The sequence below is a fragment of the Diadema antillarum genome, unplaced genomic scaffold (assembly GCF_040938485.1).
Source record: "Diadema antillarum isolate AM-2024a unplaced genomic scaffold, OU_Dant_1.0 seq00001126_RagTag, whole genome shotgun sequence".
Lineage (NCBI taxonomy): Eukaryota > Metazoa > Echinodermata > Echinoidea > Diadematoida > Diadematidae > Diadema > Diadema antillarum.
The window spans coordinates 171,938-193,292 of NW_027271940.1; the positions used below are offsets into that span (position 1 = coordinate 171,938).

Genomic DNA, 21,355 nt, shown 5'->3' on the forward strand with positions numbered 1-21,355 from the left:
CAAGAATATCATCAAGGTAAATGAAAGGGTTAGGAAACAAATGATCTACAGTGTTCGCATAGAGGGCCATCTAAGGTACCAATGACTCTGCAACTTGACTTTTTTTAATACTTGCAAATATAAGTATAACTATAGTAAAATGGCAATTTACTCTTCCATGCTACATCAATTTTTTTTTCCAGCTGAGAAAGAGTTTGCCATTAATTCTTACTAGCTTTTTTTTTTTAAATCTAGGCTGGACTCAATCTACTTGAGAACACAGCAAGACATTATAATTTACATAATAATGACTTATAAGTTTCAGTATCGGTACGCAGTCAAACCAATCATGCCTAACATGTTAGTGCATCTTTGCTTAGTCATACCTGACCACTTCAGCGACAAAGTACATCCTGAGTGATATTACGGAGCTATACTTCTTCTAACTTATCGTTGCTACTTTTGGGGAGGAACTCGTTACAAGATGATACACGAAGAATTGCTGAATCACTGTCATTTTCACAACAGAAACGAAGTTTGTACTTTGCACGCAACCCGCTTGTTACAACTGGCCTGCATGAAACACAAAACACGTGTAGAACCAAATGAAATGAGTTTCGTCTGCTACGTCCTGCAATAAGACATAGGATTCCAGAAATATTCCACTTATTGTCTTGTTAAACAAAGACAAAATACTGAATACAATGCCATGTACATTAATAGATAACTTTTGAAAGATATTAGCAATCATTTCAAACAGAGGAAAGATAAAAAACAGTATTTTTCAGAACAGATAGAGTATCGTTTGTCTTACTTTCCCCGTACACTAGTATACAGTTAGATGCAAAGTCATTCCCAAACAGAAACATAGGGGGCGACGATCTGGCATTGAAACATTTCTGCTGGAGAGCTGAAAGGAAACCCAGACAGTGTCGTACGTATATTACTGCAGATGAATTGTTTATTGTTTAAATCAAAACTGTTTATTGAGTAGCCATATTTACGACAGAGAAACAGATATAATCTCATTTGTAACATAATCCCACGTACGGTTTGGGATATTAGCATAGGATAGGGTAGCTAATCTCGTTAGTTTTACTCTCTGCGACGATGGTCCAATACGTACAGTCCCATATATTCATTTTGATGTTGTAAAATCTGATCGTTGCAGGAAATGGGTAGAAATTTACGTAAATATCTAGGTCTAGAACCAGTCTAATTTACTAATAATATTAGATCTACTTTGATTTGCCTACATATATATGGGCCGGGAAGTTCTGATATGTACAAATTTTCCTTGAATGTTGTGAACAGGGTGTTTTATTTTATCCTCGAATGCTAACTAGATCTAGAGTCTAGTGTAGTGCAGTGCGTACAACCGTAGTGGTGTAACTTAGAATCTACTACAGTTGTGGAGAGTCTAACAACATGTTACAATGTTAGACCTAACGAACGTTACAGATGCAAGGGCAGCCAAGGCTAACCGTTAGATTAGTTTTATGTAGTATGTAGAGGGTCTACCAGGCAGTACCAAGCCAGGGGTGGGGTCCTACTTACTGGTTTTGATTAAGTGGTAGATTATGTCTAAAGTCTATCATGGTTAGTTAATATATAGGCAAGCATGGTGTCACCGGACACCATGGTATTACCGGACACGCACATTTTTGCGTACTAATGACATTCTGTACGCGCGAGACTTCGTAGATTAGCCTCACAGAACTTTGTGTGGACCGAAATCGCGAAAAACGCCACATAAAAATGTAAAAACACGAAAAAATTCACATTTTACCTCAAATTTATAGTTGAGTGACCCGCACCTCGTTTATAGTTGATATTTATGCATGTTTGAATCACATTTCGCGACTGAAATTCCATGAAATCCCACTCACATACAGGAAAAATGCTGAAGATTCTATTAGAACCAAAAGTTCACTGATCAATATCGGAAAAATTGTAGCTATCGTCCTCAAACGCGAACGATGCGGAATAGTTGTGCGCTAAGGGGCACGCAACTCATCACCCGCGCGTGCAGCTCCCATAGACAAAGCACGTATACTCTAACCAGTTGTCGATTTCTCACAAGGTTTTATTGCGTGAACTGTTCGAAATGGTCAAGACAGACATTTTACTGTAAAATACGAAATTTGAGCTTCATTTGCAGATTTTTTGTGTGTGTCATCCGCTCGGTGAGAATGTGTACGGCGATTTGTGGGATGAATTGTGATTCTGGTGCAAGGATTAGGTGCGAAAGACCTCGATTATTCGATTACGAAAATAGCGTCCGGTAATACAATGCGATTTTGCACCGCGCAAAAAACCACTATTTTTAGAGGGGTATGTTTGAAGCATATTTTCTAAAAACTGGAACGAAGAAATGACGTAAGTTGGCTGAATTCGTAATTTCCATGAGTCTGTGAATAAGTGGTGTTGTTTTTAGCCGAAATTTCATTCTATGAGTACGGAATTCAAAGCCACAAAGAAAAGCGTCCGGTAATAGGATGTTCCACCCTACAAATGATGCACAGGATAGAGTTCTCCACTAACGCCACGAAATAATCCTGTGCATCATTTGTTTTATAAAATGGGTCGAAAACTAACAGCATTTTTCACGTACCTTTGTGGGTCAATACCAGTCAGCTACATCAGTTCGGGAAACCCACTCACAAGGGGGGCCCCTCCCTATAAGTAACCCGTCCCCCTTATAAGTAACCCCGTCCCCCTTATAAGTAACCCCCGGGGCACCCCTTATAAGGAGTCTCCACGCTTTGCGACTGAGTACGACTGAGTACGTACTCAGTCGCCACGTCTGCACTCAAGCATTGCCGCGCCGCCGCGCCTGGCGACACTCACGCCAGTAATCGTTCGCATTTCAGCATTCGCATGGGTCGTTTGACATCGCATTTAAATCCATGATTTTAGATATGATGCCTCGAACCGATTTTGCTCAAATTTCGTGAGTAACTAGGAAACTTGTGAAGCTTTATGGACATAATCAAGCGAATTGCCGCAGTCCTTTCATTTTCGCGTTGCATTGCAAAAAAGCGTGGAGACTCCTTATAAGGGGTGCCCTGGGGGTTACTTATAAGGGGGACGGGGTTACTTATAAGGGGGACGGGTTACTTATAAGGAGGGGCCCCCCTTGTGAGTGGGTTTCCCGAACTGACATGTAGCACTCGCTCAAGTCAAAAAGTCAAGATGTCCGAAGATGTTCATCCCAAACATTTACACACGTCACACTCGGAAATCCCACACATATAAGTACTTTACGTCAAGAGTATACGTACGCCACATGTTATGCACAAGAAAGGCTGGCCGGCAGCCCGAACTAGAAGTTGTTTACGGGATTGACAGCGCATATAGTCGCGCGCCACGCACTTGTAACAAATGATTGAGTGCGCACTGCTAGTGTAAACATTGTGACGTCAGGCCGTGCATGTTAGTGAGAAATTAATGCACGCACAGGTGACTCATTTCAGCGCTTCCAATTGGCTACATTCTTGAACCCATTTTATAATGTAGAATATATTTACTGCAGTAAATACTGGATACTGACTGGTGCTGGCTGTACAGTAAACATTGTTTAACTTTTAGTTCTACTACGGCTCGCGCCCCCCCCCCCCACACACACACTTTTTTTGCACCATACAAAGGAAGACATAAGGTGTCACCACTTTGGGCTCCCCCCCCCCCCCTCTTTTTTTTTACCCCGGAAGTGTGTAAAGTGGCACTAGAAAGAAAGAAATACAGTCAAACCTGTCTATAGCGGCCACCCAAGGGATACGGAAAAAGTGGCCGCTATAGACAGGTGGCCGCTATAGACAGGTAATCGGGTCAACTTTGTGTGCATTGCCTACATGTACATGTATCATTGTTGTATATACATGTACATTTGTGTGTGTACGTATGCACACGTGTGTATCATGCATAGAACAATGCCGGTGTTTATGAAATTGTTGCACAGTACACTAGATGTAGCATGTGCACAGTCATGAATTAGTGCATTATTGTGACTGAATAAGTGATGAATGCAACGGTGGCGATCGCTGAATGTTGCCCAGAAATGACTGGCACGGCTAAAAAGCAGAAAAACACCCTGAATTATCAGCTCGGCTACGGCTCCATCGGGTTTTTGGCCGCTATAGACAGGTTTAAATCTACCGCGGGAAACAAAAGTTGTGGCCGCTGGCCGCGTTAGACAGGTGGCCGCTATACACAGGGTCTTTAACATGGCTTTTCTCTCGGGGGGATTTTTCAGTGGCCGCTATAAACAGGTGGCCGCTATAGAGAGGTGGCCGCTAAGGCAGGTTTGACTGTAGATAGAAACCTTGAAGTGTGGTAAGGCCTTTTAAGACCTTTTTTTTTCTATTTTTGCTTGTCAGCTGAAGAAACCAGGAAGTGGCACCCTACAGAACTACAGAAGTTGTGCTGAAGACATTTTTTTTCTTTTTTATGCCTCCGCCACGAAGTGGTGCCGAGGGCATTATGTTTTCGGGTTGTCCGTCCGTCCGTACGTACGTCCTTACGTCCGTACGTCCGTACGTCCGTCCGCTTTCGTTTACGCGATAACTTGAGTAATATTGACTTGAATTCACCAAACTTGGTCCAAGTATAAAGTATGATGGGGCAATTAGTTGATTAGATTTTGGGTGAAATCCGCCAAAGGTCAAAGGTCAAAGGTCAAGGTCAAATCATGAAATTGTATCTGTTTACGCGATAACTCAAGACTGGATCGAGCAAATTTCACCAAACTTTGTCGGAGGATGATGTATGATGGGACAATTACTTGATTAGTTTTTTAGTGAAATCGGACTGAGGTCAAAGGTCAAAGATCAAGGTCAAATCCTGAAATTTATCTGTTTACGTGATAACTCAAAACTGGATGAAGCAGCTTTCACCAAACTTGGTCCAAGGATGATGTATGATGGGACAATTAGTTGAGTAGATTTTAGTGACATTGGCAAGAGGTCAAAGGTCAAAAGGTCAAGGTCAAATGCTAAAAATGTTGCTATTTCCCCAATATCTATGCAATGCCCTAAGGTATTTTCTTGAAACTTGGTGCAGACATGTACTACTGCATATAGATTCTCCAGAGAGAGTTTCATGTCATAAGGTCAAAGGTCAAAAGGTCGAAGGTTAGGTGAAAATGTTGTAATATCACTTTTCTCACAAATGGTTCAATGTATCTTCATAGAACTTGGTACATACACATGTACTGACTGGCAGAGATTATCTAGGGAATTTAGGGGTCGTAGGTCAATAGTCATGGGGTCAAAGGTCAAGGTCAACTCCTCAATATTTTACTGTTTCCCTCATACACTAATATATGAAATGCTTGCATTATTAGTTTTCAAACTTAATATATACATGCATTACCTAATGGAGATTCTCCAGGAAATTTCCAGCCAGAATGTCAAAGGTCAGAGGTTAAGGGTCAAAGGCCAGGTTTCCATGCGTCCCCCCCCCCAAAAAAAAAAAAAAAAAAAATCTATTTTGTACTGTAATTAACTCTTTCTTCATACCTTGGAAATTACTCAATGCATAAACTTATAGGGTCTGTCAGAATTCAAGTAAAAATTCTCAATTCCCCAAATATGTGCACCTGCACTCTTCGACAATTATAGCAAACCCAGTTCAAGGAAAGTGAATATTCAAGTCATTTCTGACAAACCTGTCATATCAATATTTTGCCAGTTATGTGAAACTGTCATGGATCACACATGTGAAGACATTGTACTGTACGCCTATTGGGAGAATCATGCATTATGGCGGAGGCATCAGTCGCCATAGCGACATTTCTAGTTTTTTTTTTGCTTGTTAGCTGATGAAACCCGGAAGTGGCACCAGAAGTCTGAAGTGGACCCCCCCCCCCCCTTTTAAAAACATGGCGGCAGCCATATAATTATATCATTATCGTTAAGGAGGGAACATAGTTCTCAGGAGGGCTAAAAAAAAAATCATATTCCTCCATCTAGAAGTTACTTGCAATATATTGAAAGGCTCAAGAAACTTGTCTGGCCAATGCGATTTGTCAGGAGAACAAGTTTGTTTTAGGGTATTTTAAGATCAAAAGTGTGTAATAATAAAAGTCAGTGTACCGATTTTCATTTGTGAAGGGTCCTCCCCATTCAATAGTGGGTAGGTACTAGTAGAATATTAAGTGATAATTGATTGGTGCCCTAACAGTATGAATCACATTAACAAGCTGCATGCTATTCACTCTTGCTTAATAGATATTGCTATATACAGCCTGATATATTGTAATCAATTACTGTAAAAGTGAAAATTTTCGCAGTGTTGAATTTTTTGCGCATTTCACATAACCAGAAACAAGCGCAAAAATAAAAGCATGTGAATATTTTTTCTTGCCATAGATGTTCTAGTAGTTGATATCTTGATTCCGCGGAATTAAAAACACGCAAAACTCTTCTTACCGGGGCAAGCGCGAAAAATTAGTCGCACGAAAATATCCACTTTTACAGTGTAAAATATCATGTAGCAGCAATGGTTGGAAATGCTTTGAGATTGCAATATTTCCGGTGCACCTTTCTGGGTATATTTTACATTTTCATCATTACCCAACTGAATTTGTGTCATCAGTGTTAGTCCACACATTTCTCAGAAGCATTTGTCTCCATTCAATAGAAGAAATTGACAGGTTCTGCAGTCCTATGGAAACTACATGGTTTACTGTTAAAGGCAGAGAAAGTAATAAGGATGTCATGAATGTAATATTGCTTTTTACTGGCATTAGACCTACAAATTCAAAGCTACACTTGCTTGATTGACAAATTGTGAGCAAGTTCCATTTCATGAGAACACTTTTTTTCTGAGACAAACAGTTCTTGAGGAGGTGAAAGTGTTATGTATGTGGCTGGCCTTCCTGATATTATTCTGCTCCAACTAATTAACCATTGCTTATCAGAGTCATGTTTTAAACTAAATGTCAAAATTACTCTCTCTAGCTTTCAGGATATAACCTTTACTATGTTAAAGATTGTTAAGCTCCAAATCAGGCACTTAATAAGGAATATAAATTATATACGTTATACATTGTATGATTATATGTGTTAATGTATTTGATTTAATGCCTCTTCAGGTTAAAAGCACAAATTTCTGCTGGTTCTTACAAGCCTTTTTTTTAAAACTTGTTTCTTCATTTTTCCAGGTACTGGTACTACAAGTCTGCAAGACATTGATACGCTTCATATTTTTGTTCTCATTGAATGGGAAGTACCCCCTTGTGTGGAACATCTACACCTATCATGTCTTCTGTCACCAGCAGAGCTGCAGGCGCCATCGTTGGGAGCTTCATTGCTGATGCTGCCTGTGAGTGCGAGAAACGTTTAATTCTCAGTCCTAATAGGTCTAGGTCTCATGACTCAATTCATGTATATTTAAACTTGGTATACATTCATGACCACACAATGTTTCTGTAGGAAGAGATTGATGAGCACCTTTGGGTCAAAGGTTGACAGAAATTTACTTGTTTGTATCTTAGTAGTTTCAAGAGAGAGAGAAGAAAGACTAAGTTACATGACACATGCTTCAAAAAGGAAGATGTGTGTACATACGAGTACAGTAGGCCTATACTCAGTATGCACATTCTTATATTTGATGTAATTTCCATACCACAAGAGTCGTTCAAATTACTGTAAAAGTGGATATTTTTGTGCCACTAATTTTTCACACTCAGTGGGGTTAGAAGAGTTTCGCGTGTTTTTAATTCCGCGGAATCAAGACACCAACTACTGGAACATATGGCAAGCAAAAATATTTGCATGCTTGTATTTTCGCGCTTGTTTCTGGTTGCGAGAAATGCATGAAAATTTCAACACCTTGAAAATTTCCACTTTTACAGTATTTCACTCTGGATAATCCCACATTTACAGCATGTGATATTGGCTGTAATATTCAGTACCCTGTACAGAGCAAAATATGCGTAGGTCTTCTTAACTCTGTAGGCAAGTCACCGCTCTGATGGAATGGAAACTAATCTTTCAAAAACCTGGATTAAGCCTGCTACGTTCATAATGGAACACTGCAAAGTGGAGATTGAGTGATAGCTGACTTTGGGCAGTGAAATGATTTTTTTTCCCCACTCATTTCCCTCCCTGGAAATGCTGAATGAAGTTTGCAAATCTGGGCCTTGTCATGATAGGGTGGGTAACTTGTACCTATCAATAATGTTGTTGTTGATGTTGTTTTCCTCTCCCCCCCCCCCCCCCCCAATAATATGTGGTCTAAATAGATATCAATACTTCATGTTTCCCTTTATGTTATATAATTGTGGGACCTACAAAACAAGCCTGATTTTATGTAGGACCCATCATATTTCTCTTAATTTATTAAACTTATAAGATCATACTCCAGTGATGACTGTAAACAGACCATTATGCTTTTTCTTATATCAAGACAGTTGTGCATTCATTTGCAGGTGTTGCCTGATTTTTACTTTGTATTTTTGTATTGTATAATATTGTGGGATCTTTTGTGTAATTTTTTTTTTTTGAGAAATATGAAAATGCATTGAAATTAGAATTTTAAAAAAAAAATTATCAGTGTAACACGTGTAAAGTGATTTCAGGAGCTCCACGTGTGTGCTTCATTTTCTTTTTCCAAGCTACAATATTTATAACATCAATGTCTGATTTCATTATCAAACACAAATGCTCTTCCAAAAAAGTAGTCAAGAAGTCGGTAAAGCATGCAATATTTTAAATAGTTTGTGTTTCAAAAAGCAAGTAGTATTTGTTTAAGAGGCCCCTATACTACACAGCATGACATTTGCAAGTGAAGCAAGCTATAGCAGAGCATACCAGTGCAAGGGCCTCTTCAGATCTGTGAATGTGACTATTATTCATGAGCCGAGAGCGGGAGAGCTTAACCTGTGCACCGCGTATGCTGAATGATTTAGTTGGTCTCTGCAACCAATCAGATCGCTATATTTGCCCACCAGCTGTCAGTGTGAATTACATATAATGCATATATAAGCTTTATGACATAGAGCTTTGCTATTTGGCTGTGATTTTTGCTACAGATCGCTTGAAGCAAAATTCTGTAATTCAGCAGCATAACTTACGGAAACCAGACAGGTCATGACAGACCTTCTTCAATACCGGGATTACCTCTCAGTATGACTTACCTCTGTCTCTATAAGTTTTCTGCTCTCTTGCAATTACAGCAAGTAGGCCCTTGAGAACTAGACTACAAAGCAAAAAGGAAGTAACTGATGACATGTGAACTTGGGAATAGAAAAAAAAAGGTCTTTCAGATTTCTCATAAATTTTCAATAAACTGTACTGCAACCATTGTCTGTTCATGCTTTTGATTTCATCTGTGAATGCTTGAAAGGGTATCATAACAGTTTGTAAATGACATCCAAAGGTTATATTAAGACTTTGAAGGATGAGAGGAAGCTTTTGATATACTCAGTTTGCAGACATGATAAGAATAAAGTGACAATCATGTGCATGAACATGATTGTGAGGTGGCAGGTCAAAAGTCAAGATCAAGGGTCACTGTATTTTTGTTAAAGAGCTATAACTTATGCTACTAATCAATGTCAAGTGATAATATCTTTTGAGAATAGGAGAGCAGTTGCATCACATGTTTAAGTGCTGTCCTCTGGACATAGATTCCATTAAGTCAGTCCAGTGATGGCATAATTTGTTGTAATGCTTAGAAGTAAATTGGATAGATTTGTGCAAAGAGGATTAAGGGTCAATCCTTGGTCAGTGATCAAGATCAGTTAAAGACAAAAATGTAAATGAAGGGCCATTTACATCTATGTCGCATATAATATATATTATAGTGATTACCTGATAAGCACATGCACCCCAGTCTACTGCATTGTAGTCAAATTGCTTTTTTTTGTAACTTTTTTTCCACTTATTAATTTATTACTTATCTATTTCCTGTATATATTATGACTTCATTGAAGCAGAATTTTTCTTTATGCATTTTATCAATTCATTTTTTTTTTTTCAATTCAAGAAAGCAACATTCCTATGTTGCTGTTTTTATGCTAGGTCATTAGAGCAAGCAATTACTGAAATATCCAAACTGTGAAGTACTCCCAAGTGTATATAGTTGTACAATCTTATACTGATGTGAAAATAGTAGAGTGAGTACTGTAATTGTAAATATCCTTGATTGATATAAAGTGTGTAAGCCCAAGTAAAAAAAAGTAGGTACTTTCTTGTCTGGATTATTGGAGAGAGGTGATGTGGGTGGTCCTCACTTTTTGATATCTTGCCAATTTTACTTTTCTGATCTGAAGCCGTTGTATACATGGGCAATTGCAAGTTAGCGCGAGTGCTAGTGTAGTTTTGCACTGCCCAGTATTATGATTGTCAGTCATGCACCAACTAACTGTAGACATTTCACAACCTAAAGTACATGTACTTGTACAAAGGCAGGTGAAAGTTGGATATTTGGTGTTAATTTTGGCACTATTACATATATATCGGAATGATTTTACATTGCTGCTGCGTATGTGTGGGTATGATATTGATGGCTGTGCTATTCTTTTAATCTAATTCTCATTCTCCCTTCTTATAATGTTTGTGCAAGTTTTCTATGTGTGTGTGTGTGTGTGTGTGTGTGTGTGTGTGTGTAACAGAAGGGATAATCATCCATAATATTATATATCACCAATTTTTCAACAGCTTTTATGCCTTTACTGTGAAATGTCGTAGAAGGCATTTTTTTTTCCAAGGAAATAATCAGCAAAGAAGGAGGCACACTTTACTGGTGGAGAATGATCCGATGTCACATTGAAAAGCATAGCACACATGGCTGGCGGGGATATGATGGGGGTGGGAGGAAGAAAGCATGTTATACATCCCACACCTGCAACATATCTGTCTTTCCTCATCCTCCCAGCGAGACGATGATTGATTAGATGCCTGTGTTGTGATGGATGGGCAAAGGTGTGTTATTGTGTGTGTGTGTGTGTGTGTGTGTGTGTGTGTGTGTATGTGTGCTTATTTCACATTACACTTGGAAGACTGCCTGTGAAAGGGAAAGTGATGACTTTACTTGATGGAAACTTAGGACGAGACGCCTTTCTTATCCAATTCCACTTTCCCTGTTTCTCACTCAATATTTTGTAGAGTTCCCTGTATCTGCAAGTATTCATTGTTGAGACTGTAATGATGTGAAGTCTGGGGAAGAAAAGGCCTTTTGATTTCCCTGTCTTTGCATTTTGAAATGCTTCACATGTTTGTATGTTAAATGTTGGTACATTTGACCACTGAAATATAAAGCTTTTAAGATGTAGCGTTGCATGCATAGAGTGCTCCTGCTGTAGTTTTACAACTTTAGCCAGGTTGTGGTCATCTATTTTATGTAACAGTTCACCCCAATGGAGCATAGATGTGATCAAAGGGATTGGATGTGAACTGTTACTGAAGTTAAAGGTTACTGACCCTACCATTGCTCCCAGAGCCGTTCGATTGGTAGTAAAAAAAAAAGCCAAACAAACAAACAAACAAACAAACAAAAAACACCTCTTTGTGCTGTGATTCAGTTGAATACACAGTAGGGAAAAAGACACTACAAATTATACTCTTCAACTTTAAAGTATATAAATTGCTGTTTGAGTACTGAAATTTTCAAATTTTTTCATCTGGTTGTGGCCACATCACAAACCAGAATGATAGCTCTTTTGTCATCCATCATAGGAGTTCAATGATGAAGGCTTGAAGATTTAAACTCATATCCTATTGTTCAAATTTAAGGGCAATGTCAATCAGTTGCAAAGTCATATTTATCTATATTAGTTTGAATATGTAGTGGATGTAATTTACAGCTTTTTTTTCCCCTAGAAGGTGCAAACCAAAAGCTGAAACACACACACAAACATATACCCAAAGACATAGCATATAGTAGGCAAGAGACCAGACGTGGTAGATATCAGAAAGAAGGAAATGGAATCTCCAGTGTTCTCCAGCCAGTGCTTATTGACCTTCCCCTGGCCCTTGGGCATTCCAGTATCCCAGGCCATGACGTATTGATGGAGACCGTTGGCAAGCAGAAGACGATGAGGAAGAGGAAGGCATCCCAAAATAGATCAAGCTTAGACCAGGAGGATGGGTAATTAAAATCAAGGGCCATGGCATTTTGTAGCGTAGGATGTTGACTTGAGAAGAATGGAGGAAAGAGAAAAAGAAATATAATGAGAAGAATTGAAATTAAAAGGAATTGAAAATGGAAGATAAGAAAAGAGAAGAAAAAAGGCAGAGAAATAAAGTGTGATATCATAGAGAGAAAGTGAAAGAATAGAAAAGGGGCAAGGTAAATAAAGTACGCAAACTGAAAAATGTCACTGATGAATTAGATTTATATAGGAATATAATAGGAGAAGAAAAGGTAGGAAGAACTGAGAAAAAGATGAAAAGGTGGAGGAAGATAAAAAATTGTTAGGGATGTAGATCCTATTATGTGAAAGGGGAAAGAGAGAGTGAAAGGAAGAGGGGAGAGGAGAAAGGAGAAAGGAAGAGAGATAGACAGAGAAGGAAGAAATTGATAGATGGAGATAGTGACGAGAATCAAACACTCTGTATGGAGAGTGGCTGATATTGGTTGGTTGGTGAGGTTGGTGAGACTTGACAAGGACAGGTGACCAGTTTCCAACACCATGAAGGATGATGGTGATGGGGGAAGCGTGTGGGACTGAAGAGATGGACAGAATTCAGGATTTTAGCTGCTGAATCCATCCTCCCCCAGAATGAGACTGTGGAGCTATAAAAGCTATGAATTCTCTTCCACTGGCACCGTGATGGCTAGGCAATTGTGGGTTTGCTTGTCTTGATTATGCGCATGTGGTTTGGAGAGAATTTTCGTTTGCATGTTGCCATTGGTTAGAGTATCTGATAAATGTTTGATGTTGCTCGTACCCACAAATTGAAGTAGTCAAAGATTTAGATGACTGACATCCATATTGCATGCTGCTATGTTAAAGACCTGATAGTGTAGGGATGGCGTGGAGAGGGAGGACTGGCCCTGCTGGGATATATTTGAGAAATTTATGTAATGAAGCATGTACAGTTTTATCATCATCTCTATGTACATGTAAGTACACACACAGCTGAAGAATCTCGACTGGAGTCGACTGTTACCGATGAGCATACTGTAAGCCTAATTGCACATACTCGCTGATGGGTGCTATTTGTGGTTTTGAATGTATCCCAGTGAGCAACGTATGCAGATCAACTCAATCGGGTTACCCATAAATCCTCATGCTACCAAAAAGAAGAAAAAGACACGCGACACGTTTGGCATGTACTAGTATACAGTACATATGGGATGCATACTTTCATAATCATACACCAATAATATTCTACTTGCACATTAATTAACAGATATTTCATGCACCTTTGATCTTCCTACCATCAGAGTTAGAGGCAGCTGTTAACCCTCCTCCTTCCCAGCTTCATTCCAGATTCTAAGCTCCCCATTGACATTGTACAGAACTCGCAATATTCCCTCCAGCAAAGGGTTAATTCACATCATCCAAAGATGAACAGATGGATACCAGTGCTGCTGACTCCCTCCTCCCCCCACCACCCCTTCTCTTCCTCACCCCACCACCCCACCGACTCCTGCAATGCTGCTAAGAGGGTCTCCATAGCATGAATACCATCATCAAAGGTCAGAGCCAGTCACCACCCGCTCTTAATGAGGACTCTAGCCGCCCCAGATGTTGGTGTCACTTATCATCTTGTCGCCTTGCTTCATCCACGGTGCAAGAGCAGATAATATACATGGTTGTAGAGATGGCATCATCGTGTGTTATATCTCACATGCTATGTGCTGCCGTTTCTGTGCATTTTTTTTTTTATTGGTCAATGATAACCTTAAGATGGTCTACGAGTACTACCATTATAAATATCCCCTCCAGCAACAAACAAGATAGAGTCCAGATGCCATGCTAGCATTTTTTTACCACATGAATGTCATCCATCCCTCTCCCTCTGTAATTAAATTCCTAATTTCTTTTATAGTGATAATTATCAAGCATCAACTGAATTAAGTCATGTCCTCCCCCCCCCCCCCCCCCCCCCCCCGTACTAGATCAGAAGAGGCTCGAAAATTGTGGTTTTTTTTTCATATGAGGATGAGAGTAGTTATCATATGGGTGTGAACATGAAGATAATGAGACTGTGCTTATGATGAGTTGGTGGTGGGGGGGGGGGAGAACCCTGTCTATAGACGGGTAGAGAGGAGATCGGGGTGGGAGGATGCCTTGCAAAGATGACACGGGGTGGGGAGCTAGCGGTTGAAGAGTGGTAGACATTAAGCAGGAGGAGGAATGTCAACATAAGTCGTAGGCATTTTACCCTTTGATATTTGCACAGTCACTCTGAGTTCTGAGCGAAGATGTTCAGCCATCTCCAAGAGCCCAAAACAAATTAATGCACCCATCCAGCTTTCACTCTCTGGAGCTCAAGTCTCTGTTTACATCCAAGTTTCCATCAGTCAGAGAGTGTGACTGCGTTCACACCCACACCATGATACTGCATGAAGTCCTAGCCACGTCCACATCATCAATACCAAACACAGAGGGAGAGATACTCCAAGCCCAAGTAATGGGGAATAATCATGGCTGACTATGAGTATACCATGAAGGTCTGGATTTTGATTATTATACTCATAGAAGGAATTGCTCGAAGGCATAATTTACCATTTGCAGATGAAACAAAAACCCAGCATTAATGTTTTAAAATAGCTCTAGAATGTGAGTTTAGGGATAGAAACAACCACTCTAAAAATTTGAATCCATGTAATCGATGTTAAGCATTGTTAAATACACAAAATGTGAACAATAGTTATAATAAGAATGCTTCCAGAGTACACCATCTACAGTTATGGTTTATTCAGAAAAATACTGATATCTCCTTATATTTTAGGCTTTATTGCAAAAATTTTATATGGTAGGATGTTTTGTGATAAACAGACCTACACATATGCAACGAATGTGATATCTTGAACATTTTAAAAATCACTGCTCCCAAAGGTAAACTGGACCTTTAAGGTATGAAAATCCTGCTTTTTTTAAAATACAATCCAAAGTAGAAAAAGTTGTGGTTATTTTGTCTCATTCTGAGGGGGGGGGGGGGGTAGGTTGGAGGAGCAGTGTGGTATGGAATCATGTTATTCTCTTCAGTTAAAAAAGATTGTTAGAATTTGATTTTATCATGCTTTCTTGTCATGATATTGAGTCTGCCTTTTTTCCTCTTATTTCTTTGTATACATTTTTCTCTTGGCTTTGTGTTACCAAATGTACAGAGGACCATGTTTGACCTTTTTATTCTTGAATAGAAAAATCATGAAAATAGCAATTTGTGAAGAGTAAACTTTTCTCTGAGAAGATGTTACATATTTTATATAAGTGTGAGTCCCTGAACACAAAGAACTAGATCTCCTTTTCACATCTTCCCCTAATTTGCCATTAATGAGTTTATTCTTGCTTGAGTATTTCAGCCAGATTTATCACACCTGTCTTTTTTTCTAGTTGTAATCAGCCCATGGCATCTACTAGCATCCTTGCCCAAGATCCCTATAGGATGTAACACTACCACATGACCGAAACCATCCCATCATCATAAAACATGAAGCCTGTGTAATTCCTCCTCATCACATGGCTCCGTCTCCGAGACCTCTCCCGACACCGGCGTCCCTCGCTCTTCCCGTAATTTTAGATGAATGAAATCCAACGGCCCACTTAGGAAAGCTGGCAACTGGGTGAGTGCAAGCTCACTAGATGTCTGATTTATGCCGCCACGGGGCTCAGCGATGGAGAAATTTTGGTCATCCAGCGAAATTATGATTTTAAAGGTAGAAAGAGGATGTCTTTCTATATAAGGATGGACTTAAAATCAGGAAATGTTAACAACTTTGACTCTTTTTTGCTGAGATCACATGGAGCTGAAATTTATTGATTTTTTTTTTCTTCACGTGTTCATGTTCTTAGGGTGCTTCTCACTTTCTCTTTATAATTACCCCTAAATAGTCAGATTTTGGATGTAAATCCCTGTGTTTTCTTTCATATGGACAGAAATGTTTAATGGCCACAAGGAGAATGCATAAGCAAAATGATTGTTTGTCCTTATAACCCCATTTTTAAAGCATTTTCACACATCTTTCTCTCTTTTTCCATATCTCTCTGACTCTCCTCCTGTCTCTCATCTCTCTCCATCTCGCTCCATCTCCATCTGCTCTGTCCACACTTGAGAAATCTTCAAGAAAGTGTGAGAAAGAGAGATAGTAAGATTGATGCACACCAGACTCATTTGGGAGTGTTCACATTCCACACACACACAAAAAAACCTTCTGCTATAACACGCATTTCCCATAGACACGTGCCCAAGTATTCTCTGGACTTGTCTTCACCGGGTCAAATACAAAAATGAATAAGCAGAAAGTTTTTCTAAAAGCCTGTATTCTCAGTGGTGCCCGTTTGTGTAAGACCATGAAAGTCGGGGACGTGTGAGCAACAAAAACTTGAGAATCGATGACAGTGAAAGGCAAGCAAATATCTGGCAGGAAACTGATGCATGTTCTTATTTACCCAGCTGTCAGCATGCAGGTTATATTAGGTGTCAATGTAGAAGTTTCAAATCAAAGAGAGAAAATATACGTGAAGGAAGATAAAGCATATATATGCACCATGGGGTAAGGTTATCAAATACTCTTGATATATGGCCATACACTGGGACAGCATTTACCCAGATGGGTATGTGTCTTCCCTTGTTATCATACCCCATGCTAGATTTGTTGTGCTATTACATTTCTCCATCTTATGCTATCTATTAGAAAACTTGCCAAATAATGGGAAGAAAGAGGTGAAGCCATCATAAATGATCCATTTATCTGTGGGATGTACTGGCGTGCCAAAGACTGGAACAAATGATCACACAAGGCACCACATTTTGGACTTCAAGTGTTTGCTAACACTACACGGGTTTAGCCCATTGAGGACAGACTAATTTTGCTACAACAAGCTTTTCTCATAGACATTTGCACAGGTATACTCAGGACTCGTCCTCAATGGGTTAATAGTCCAAGAATGAGATAAAACTGTTACAGTAGAGATCTAATTTGATTCAAAAGGTGTAATTGAGAATGAAAAGTTATTAGCTCCGGGGGACTAATGGGAAGACATATTTCTCATCCTAGTGATCACTTTGATACATGACATTCTGATTATGTGGAAATTACAGCCATCGTCACATTCATCTCATGACTTCCAACCTATTATTACCACTCTTGACTCATGGGGGATGATGTGTTTCATGTGCCTATTACAGTTTTCCAAGTGGTAGCTCAGTAGCAATAATAGGGGACATTCACCCTACTAAAAGCTTCAAATGAGCTTCTCTCGAAATACTCTCATGCATGCAAAACAGAAAAATCATGTCGCTGCATCATCGCCTTTTGCACATTTGTCAGCCGGCTTCGGTGCCTCGCTGATGGATGAGGTGCCATCGGGAATGAGCATGTGTTGATGCACAGACTGGAAACGAGGGTAATTTGCATAATTGCCATGGCAACAGCTGAAAGCTTCTCAGTTGATTGGTTGGTGCCCCACTGCTACCATAGTGACTGCATTTGAGGGTAAATTGCAATCATTCCAAAGTGTTTTTTTTCTGAAATGGGACCCCAGTGATGCAGAGGGGCAAGTGAGCTGTATGTGTTTTATCACCATAATTATCCAAGCCATGGCTCAGCGAGTGACATTGCGGGGACATTCACCCACAAGGACTCTAAAATAAGCTTTTCTCAGCCTATAAAACACTTTTGTGCTTGCTAAATAAAGAAATTATGCAGCTCTATCTCTCTCACATTTGTCACCTTGATTCGGTGCCTTGCCAGTCGATGTGGTGCCACTAGAAGCGGCAAGGAGGATGTGTTAATACATTGACTGGAGATGAATGCATCCAAGACCAATGGGACCTTCTGCTTCCTTCTGCTGAGGCAAAAAAAAAAGCCAAAAAAAAGAAAGAAGATATTATTACAGTGTGGCACATGGTCAGTAATCATTCTATGTGTTAATGGAGTCAGATGCTGATAGTGAATACCATTCCTCAGTTTGGTTGCTCCTCCTTCCCTTCCCCTGCCTCTTCTTCTTAATCTTCTTTTTTTTTTCCAGGCTGAATTTGTATTCATGCACTTTGCAGGATCTCTGCCAGAATTCATCTGATTGCTGTATGTTTCACCCACCTTTACCTGCTCACCAATCCAGGAATGCCATTATTGATCCTCCTATCCATGCCTGTTCTAGTTTCCTTCCTACTCCTCTCCATCCATTCCCATCGATTCCATCCACCCCGCCCCCTCTATCGTGTGCATCCACCGAAATCTACCCCCTCCATCCATTCCCAGTCCTTTACCCACCATCCATCCCATTCAAGACTTCCATCCCTCCCCTACCCCCCCCCCCCCCACCTCACTTTGCTAGATACAGTGTGTTACCATCTACCTTTGATCAATAATACACTGTGTCCTTTGTTATCACCAGTAGACTGTGTGTTTGTATGTGTGTGTATGTTATAGGACTCTTATGTAAGGCTGTTTGCACATACATAGAGTGACATCAGTGAGTAGGATTAACAAATCTGAAATGGAATCCAGATGCAGTTCTGAATATAAAAAAGTATATTAATACGTATTAGAAAGTATGACTATGATATTAAAAAGTATGCTTGGAGACTGCTAGTTATCATGAATTTAGTTCTTGTTCACATTGTACTAATTGGTTTTTTATTGCTTTGTCTGAAAAATCAATTGCTTGCCATATGCTCTGTATTTAAATCAGTTTTGTATTACACAACTATTTTGTGGAACAATGTGAGTGTTTTGTGTGTCTGGATATGTGTGTATTTTGTACCATAGGCTCTGATTGGAAATGCTGGCATTTGTCAAGCGCAATGTATTTCCATGGTGTCATGGATTTTACATATATCAGATGTACATGTATTTGAGGGTTTAGCATATAATATGTAAAAAGGCTCACACACACGCACACACACACACACTCACACTTATGCACACATGTACTCTAGATTTACATTGTATTTACATGACAAAGCAGTACGCTAATTGCAACAGTAATTGCGATGCAAGTGCCGCTAAGTTTCACAGATGAACGGCAGTATCGATCACCCCAACCGCCTGTCACCTGCCTCAAATACTGCCGTAGGTGCTCTGCCAACTATAATGCCATGTCAGAGATCTCCATGCGCCCATTGACCCCATGATCGAAGCATCTGCTCTCCTCTTTGTAATGTGTAGCGCAGTTAATAATATGTCAATCTGCGCAGCCGGGGAATACCTCACAAGGACCGAAGATGATGTATACTGATATCGATTACCCACAGACCACTGGTTGGGCGTAAAATTCTTGGGAGGTCGTCCTTGATGAAGCTGAATTCACTGCAAGTACTAGCCCTTTCTTCGATGTTAGGATCGTTTCATGGATGGGCAACCCATGAATATTTACAGTGTGGAGGAGGTGATTCATCTTGTGTACAAGTTCCTTGTCTGTTGAGGCATCTCTAACATACAGTGTAGCCTGGATGGTTTGAGCATCACTGTGTCCACTTCTATCATTTGAAAATTATACTGAAGTTGGCATATATTTCCTTGTGTAGCCCAGATGGCTACTAGCACATAAGATAAAGAAAAGAATAGAAGAGGATAGAAAGTTAAAGAAAACAGAAGCATTACAGTTGTTTTCCAAGTCACCCAGGTGACGTCAATATGAATCAGTCTTTTCCCCTTCTTGGAGTTTTTGAAACTCTTTATTTTGCTTCCAGCTAGACTTCCTTTTTTGTTTTGTCAATTCTCCTCTCCCAAGAAAAGTTATTGGTCCTAGGAATTTATGAGTTTGACATTGGCTACTTTCTCCAGCTAGTGGTCAGTTCTCCGCACTCTCCATCCCCAAAGCCCCCTGTCCAATTTATGGGAATGACGTGTTTTTGCCCTCTGATCCCTAAAACATGAATGACCCTCGCTGGTCTAGAAGGTCGTTCTCCAGCAGAACTTCTCCTTTATTTTGATGTACTTTAGTGCAGTAGGTCAGACAGGAATTCCAAAGACAAATTCAGGGACAACAACCCAGAAAAATGATGACGAACACGTTGGACGTCATAAGGACACTATCTTTCATTTGGTTTATTATTTTGTTATCCAAGAAACAATAAAGTCTTGACCAGTAGTTACAGAGAAGAAGGAGATAAAGAAACTAAAAGACAGTGGGCGAATTAATCAGAAATTGAGATGAATCAGAGAAAACGGAGTTCCACAGAAACGAATGGGAGGAGCTAATGGAATATCTGACCAATAAGAAATTAATTTCCAGTGAAGATCACACCCCAAAATAAGATTTAGCCAATGAAATACTTTTAGGGGACGGATACTACTAGTAAATTGTTATAAAAGACCAAGTTTGAGCAAGTAGGAGGAGTGAGGAGAGGAAGCATGGAGAGCATCATGGGAGCGGCTTCACACTATAGTGAAGCAAAGGCTGCAGAATACTTTGGAACTTTGAGGTACTTTGAATAGTTGGAGACCACAGAGATAGAGTCAGGAGATCCCCCTTTCCTTGTACATCATGCTCCCCCCCCCCCATATTAATCGACTAAACTCTATCAACGCTGCGAATGTGACGAGGATCTTGGTTGAACTGCCCAAGAGTTAACGGGTTACGCGAGTAACTGGTGGACAACGACAAGTTGAGAAACTATACGCCACGACAAGACACAACTTTGGTTTACACCAATGTGGGGTGTAACGAACTCCAAATAGTCGACTGGTACGTGTCATCAGAGATGTTGAAACGTCCTGTCAGGTTGCCACAACGTGGACGGCAATGGTGACGAATCGTTTAAGGAAGCAGTGAAAGCAGACCGGTTAACAGACGCCCCGGCCCCGTGGACGAGCTCAATATGCAGACAAGGACCCCATCCGCCAGCCATGCCGACGTCGAGATAAGTGGCCACACCCATTAACATCATTTTCCCTACTAACCAAATCCCTCCCTTTCCCATAGGTTAAGATGGTAGAATATGAAACGGTCTCCAAAGGTGTAGAAGAGTTAAGTGATGAGTGATGTGTTCCATTGTGAAATAAGAAAAGGAATTTGTTTGTGAATACGTATCTATTTCAGACCTACGAGAAGGCAGGTCGGTGAATAAATATGCTGTGAGCAGCATTGACATTATCCATGTAAATTTTATCCCTTCTCCCGCATTTTATATTCACTGTTGTTGTGAAGAAATATTTAGCCTCTTTCTAACTTTTGAAAATTTGTTGATGATTGGTGTCTATGTGATAAGCTAACCCCCGACCAGTACAGAGAGAAGCTAACAGA

General features: G+C 39.9%; 1 protein-coding gene across 1 annotated transcript in view; it reads left to right on the top strand.

Annotated features, from left to right (window-relative positions):
* The first annotated feature begins 888 nt into the window (after nt 1-888).
* LOC139743970 (crystallin J1A-like) overlaps nt 889-21,355 on the top strand; it is a 102,152-nt gene continuing 81,685 nt past the window's right edge. Inside the window, exons 1-2 of the mRNA XM_071654437.1 lie at nt 889-913; nt 7,145-7,305. Of these exons, the coding sequence (XP_071510538.1) occupies nt 7,203-7,305 (103 nt within the window). The 5' untranslated portion in view covers nt 889-913; nt 7,145-7,202. The remainder of the gene's footprint in view (nt 914-7,144; nt 7,306-21,355) is intronic.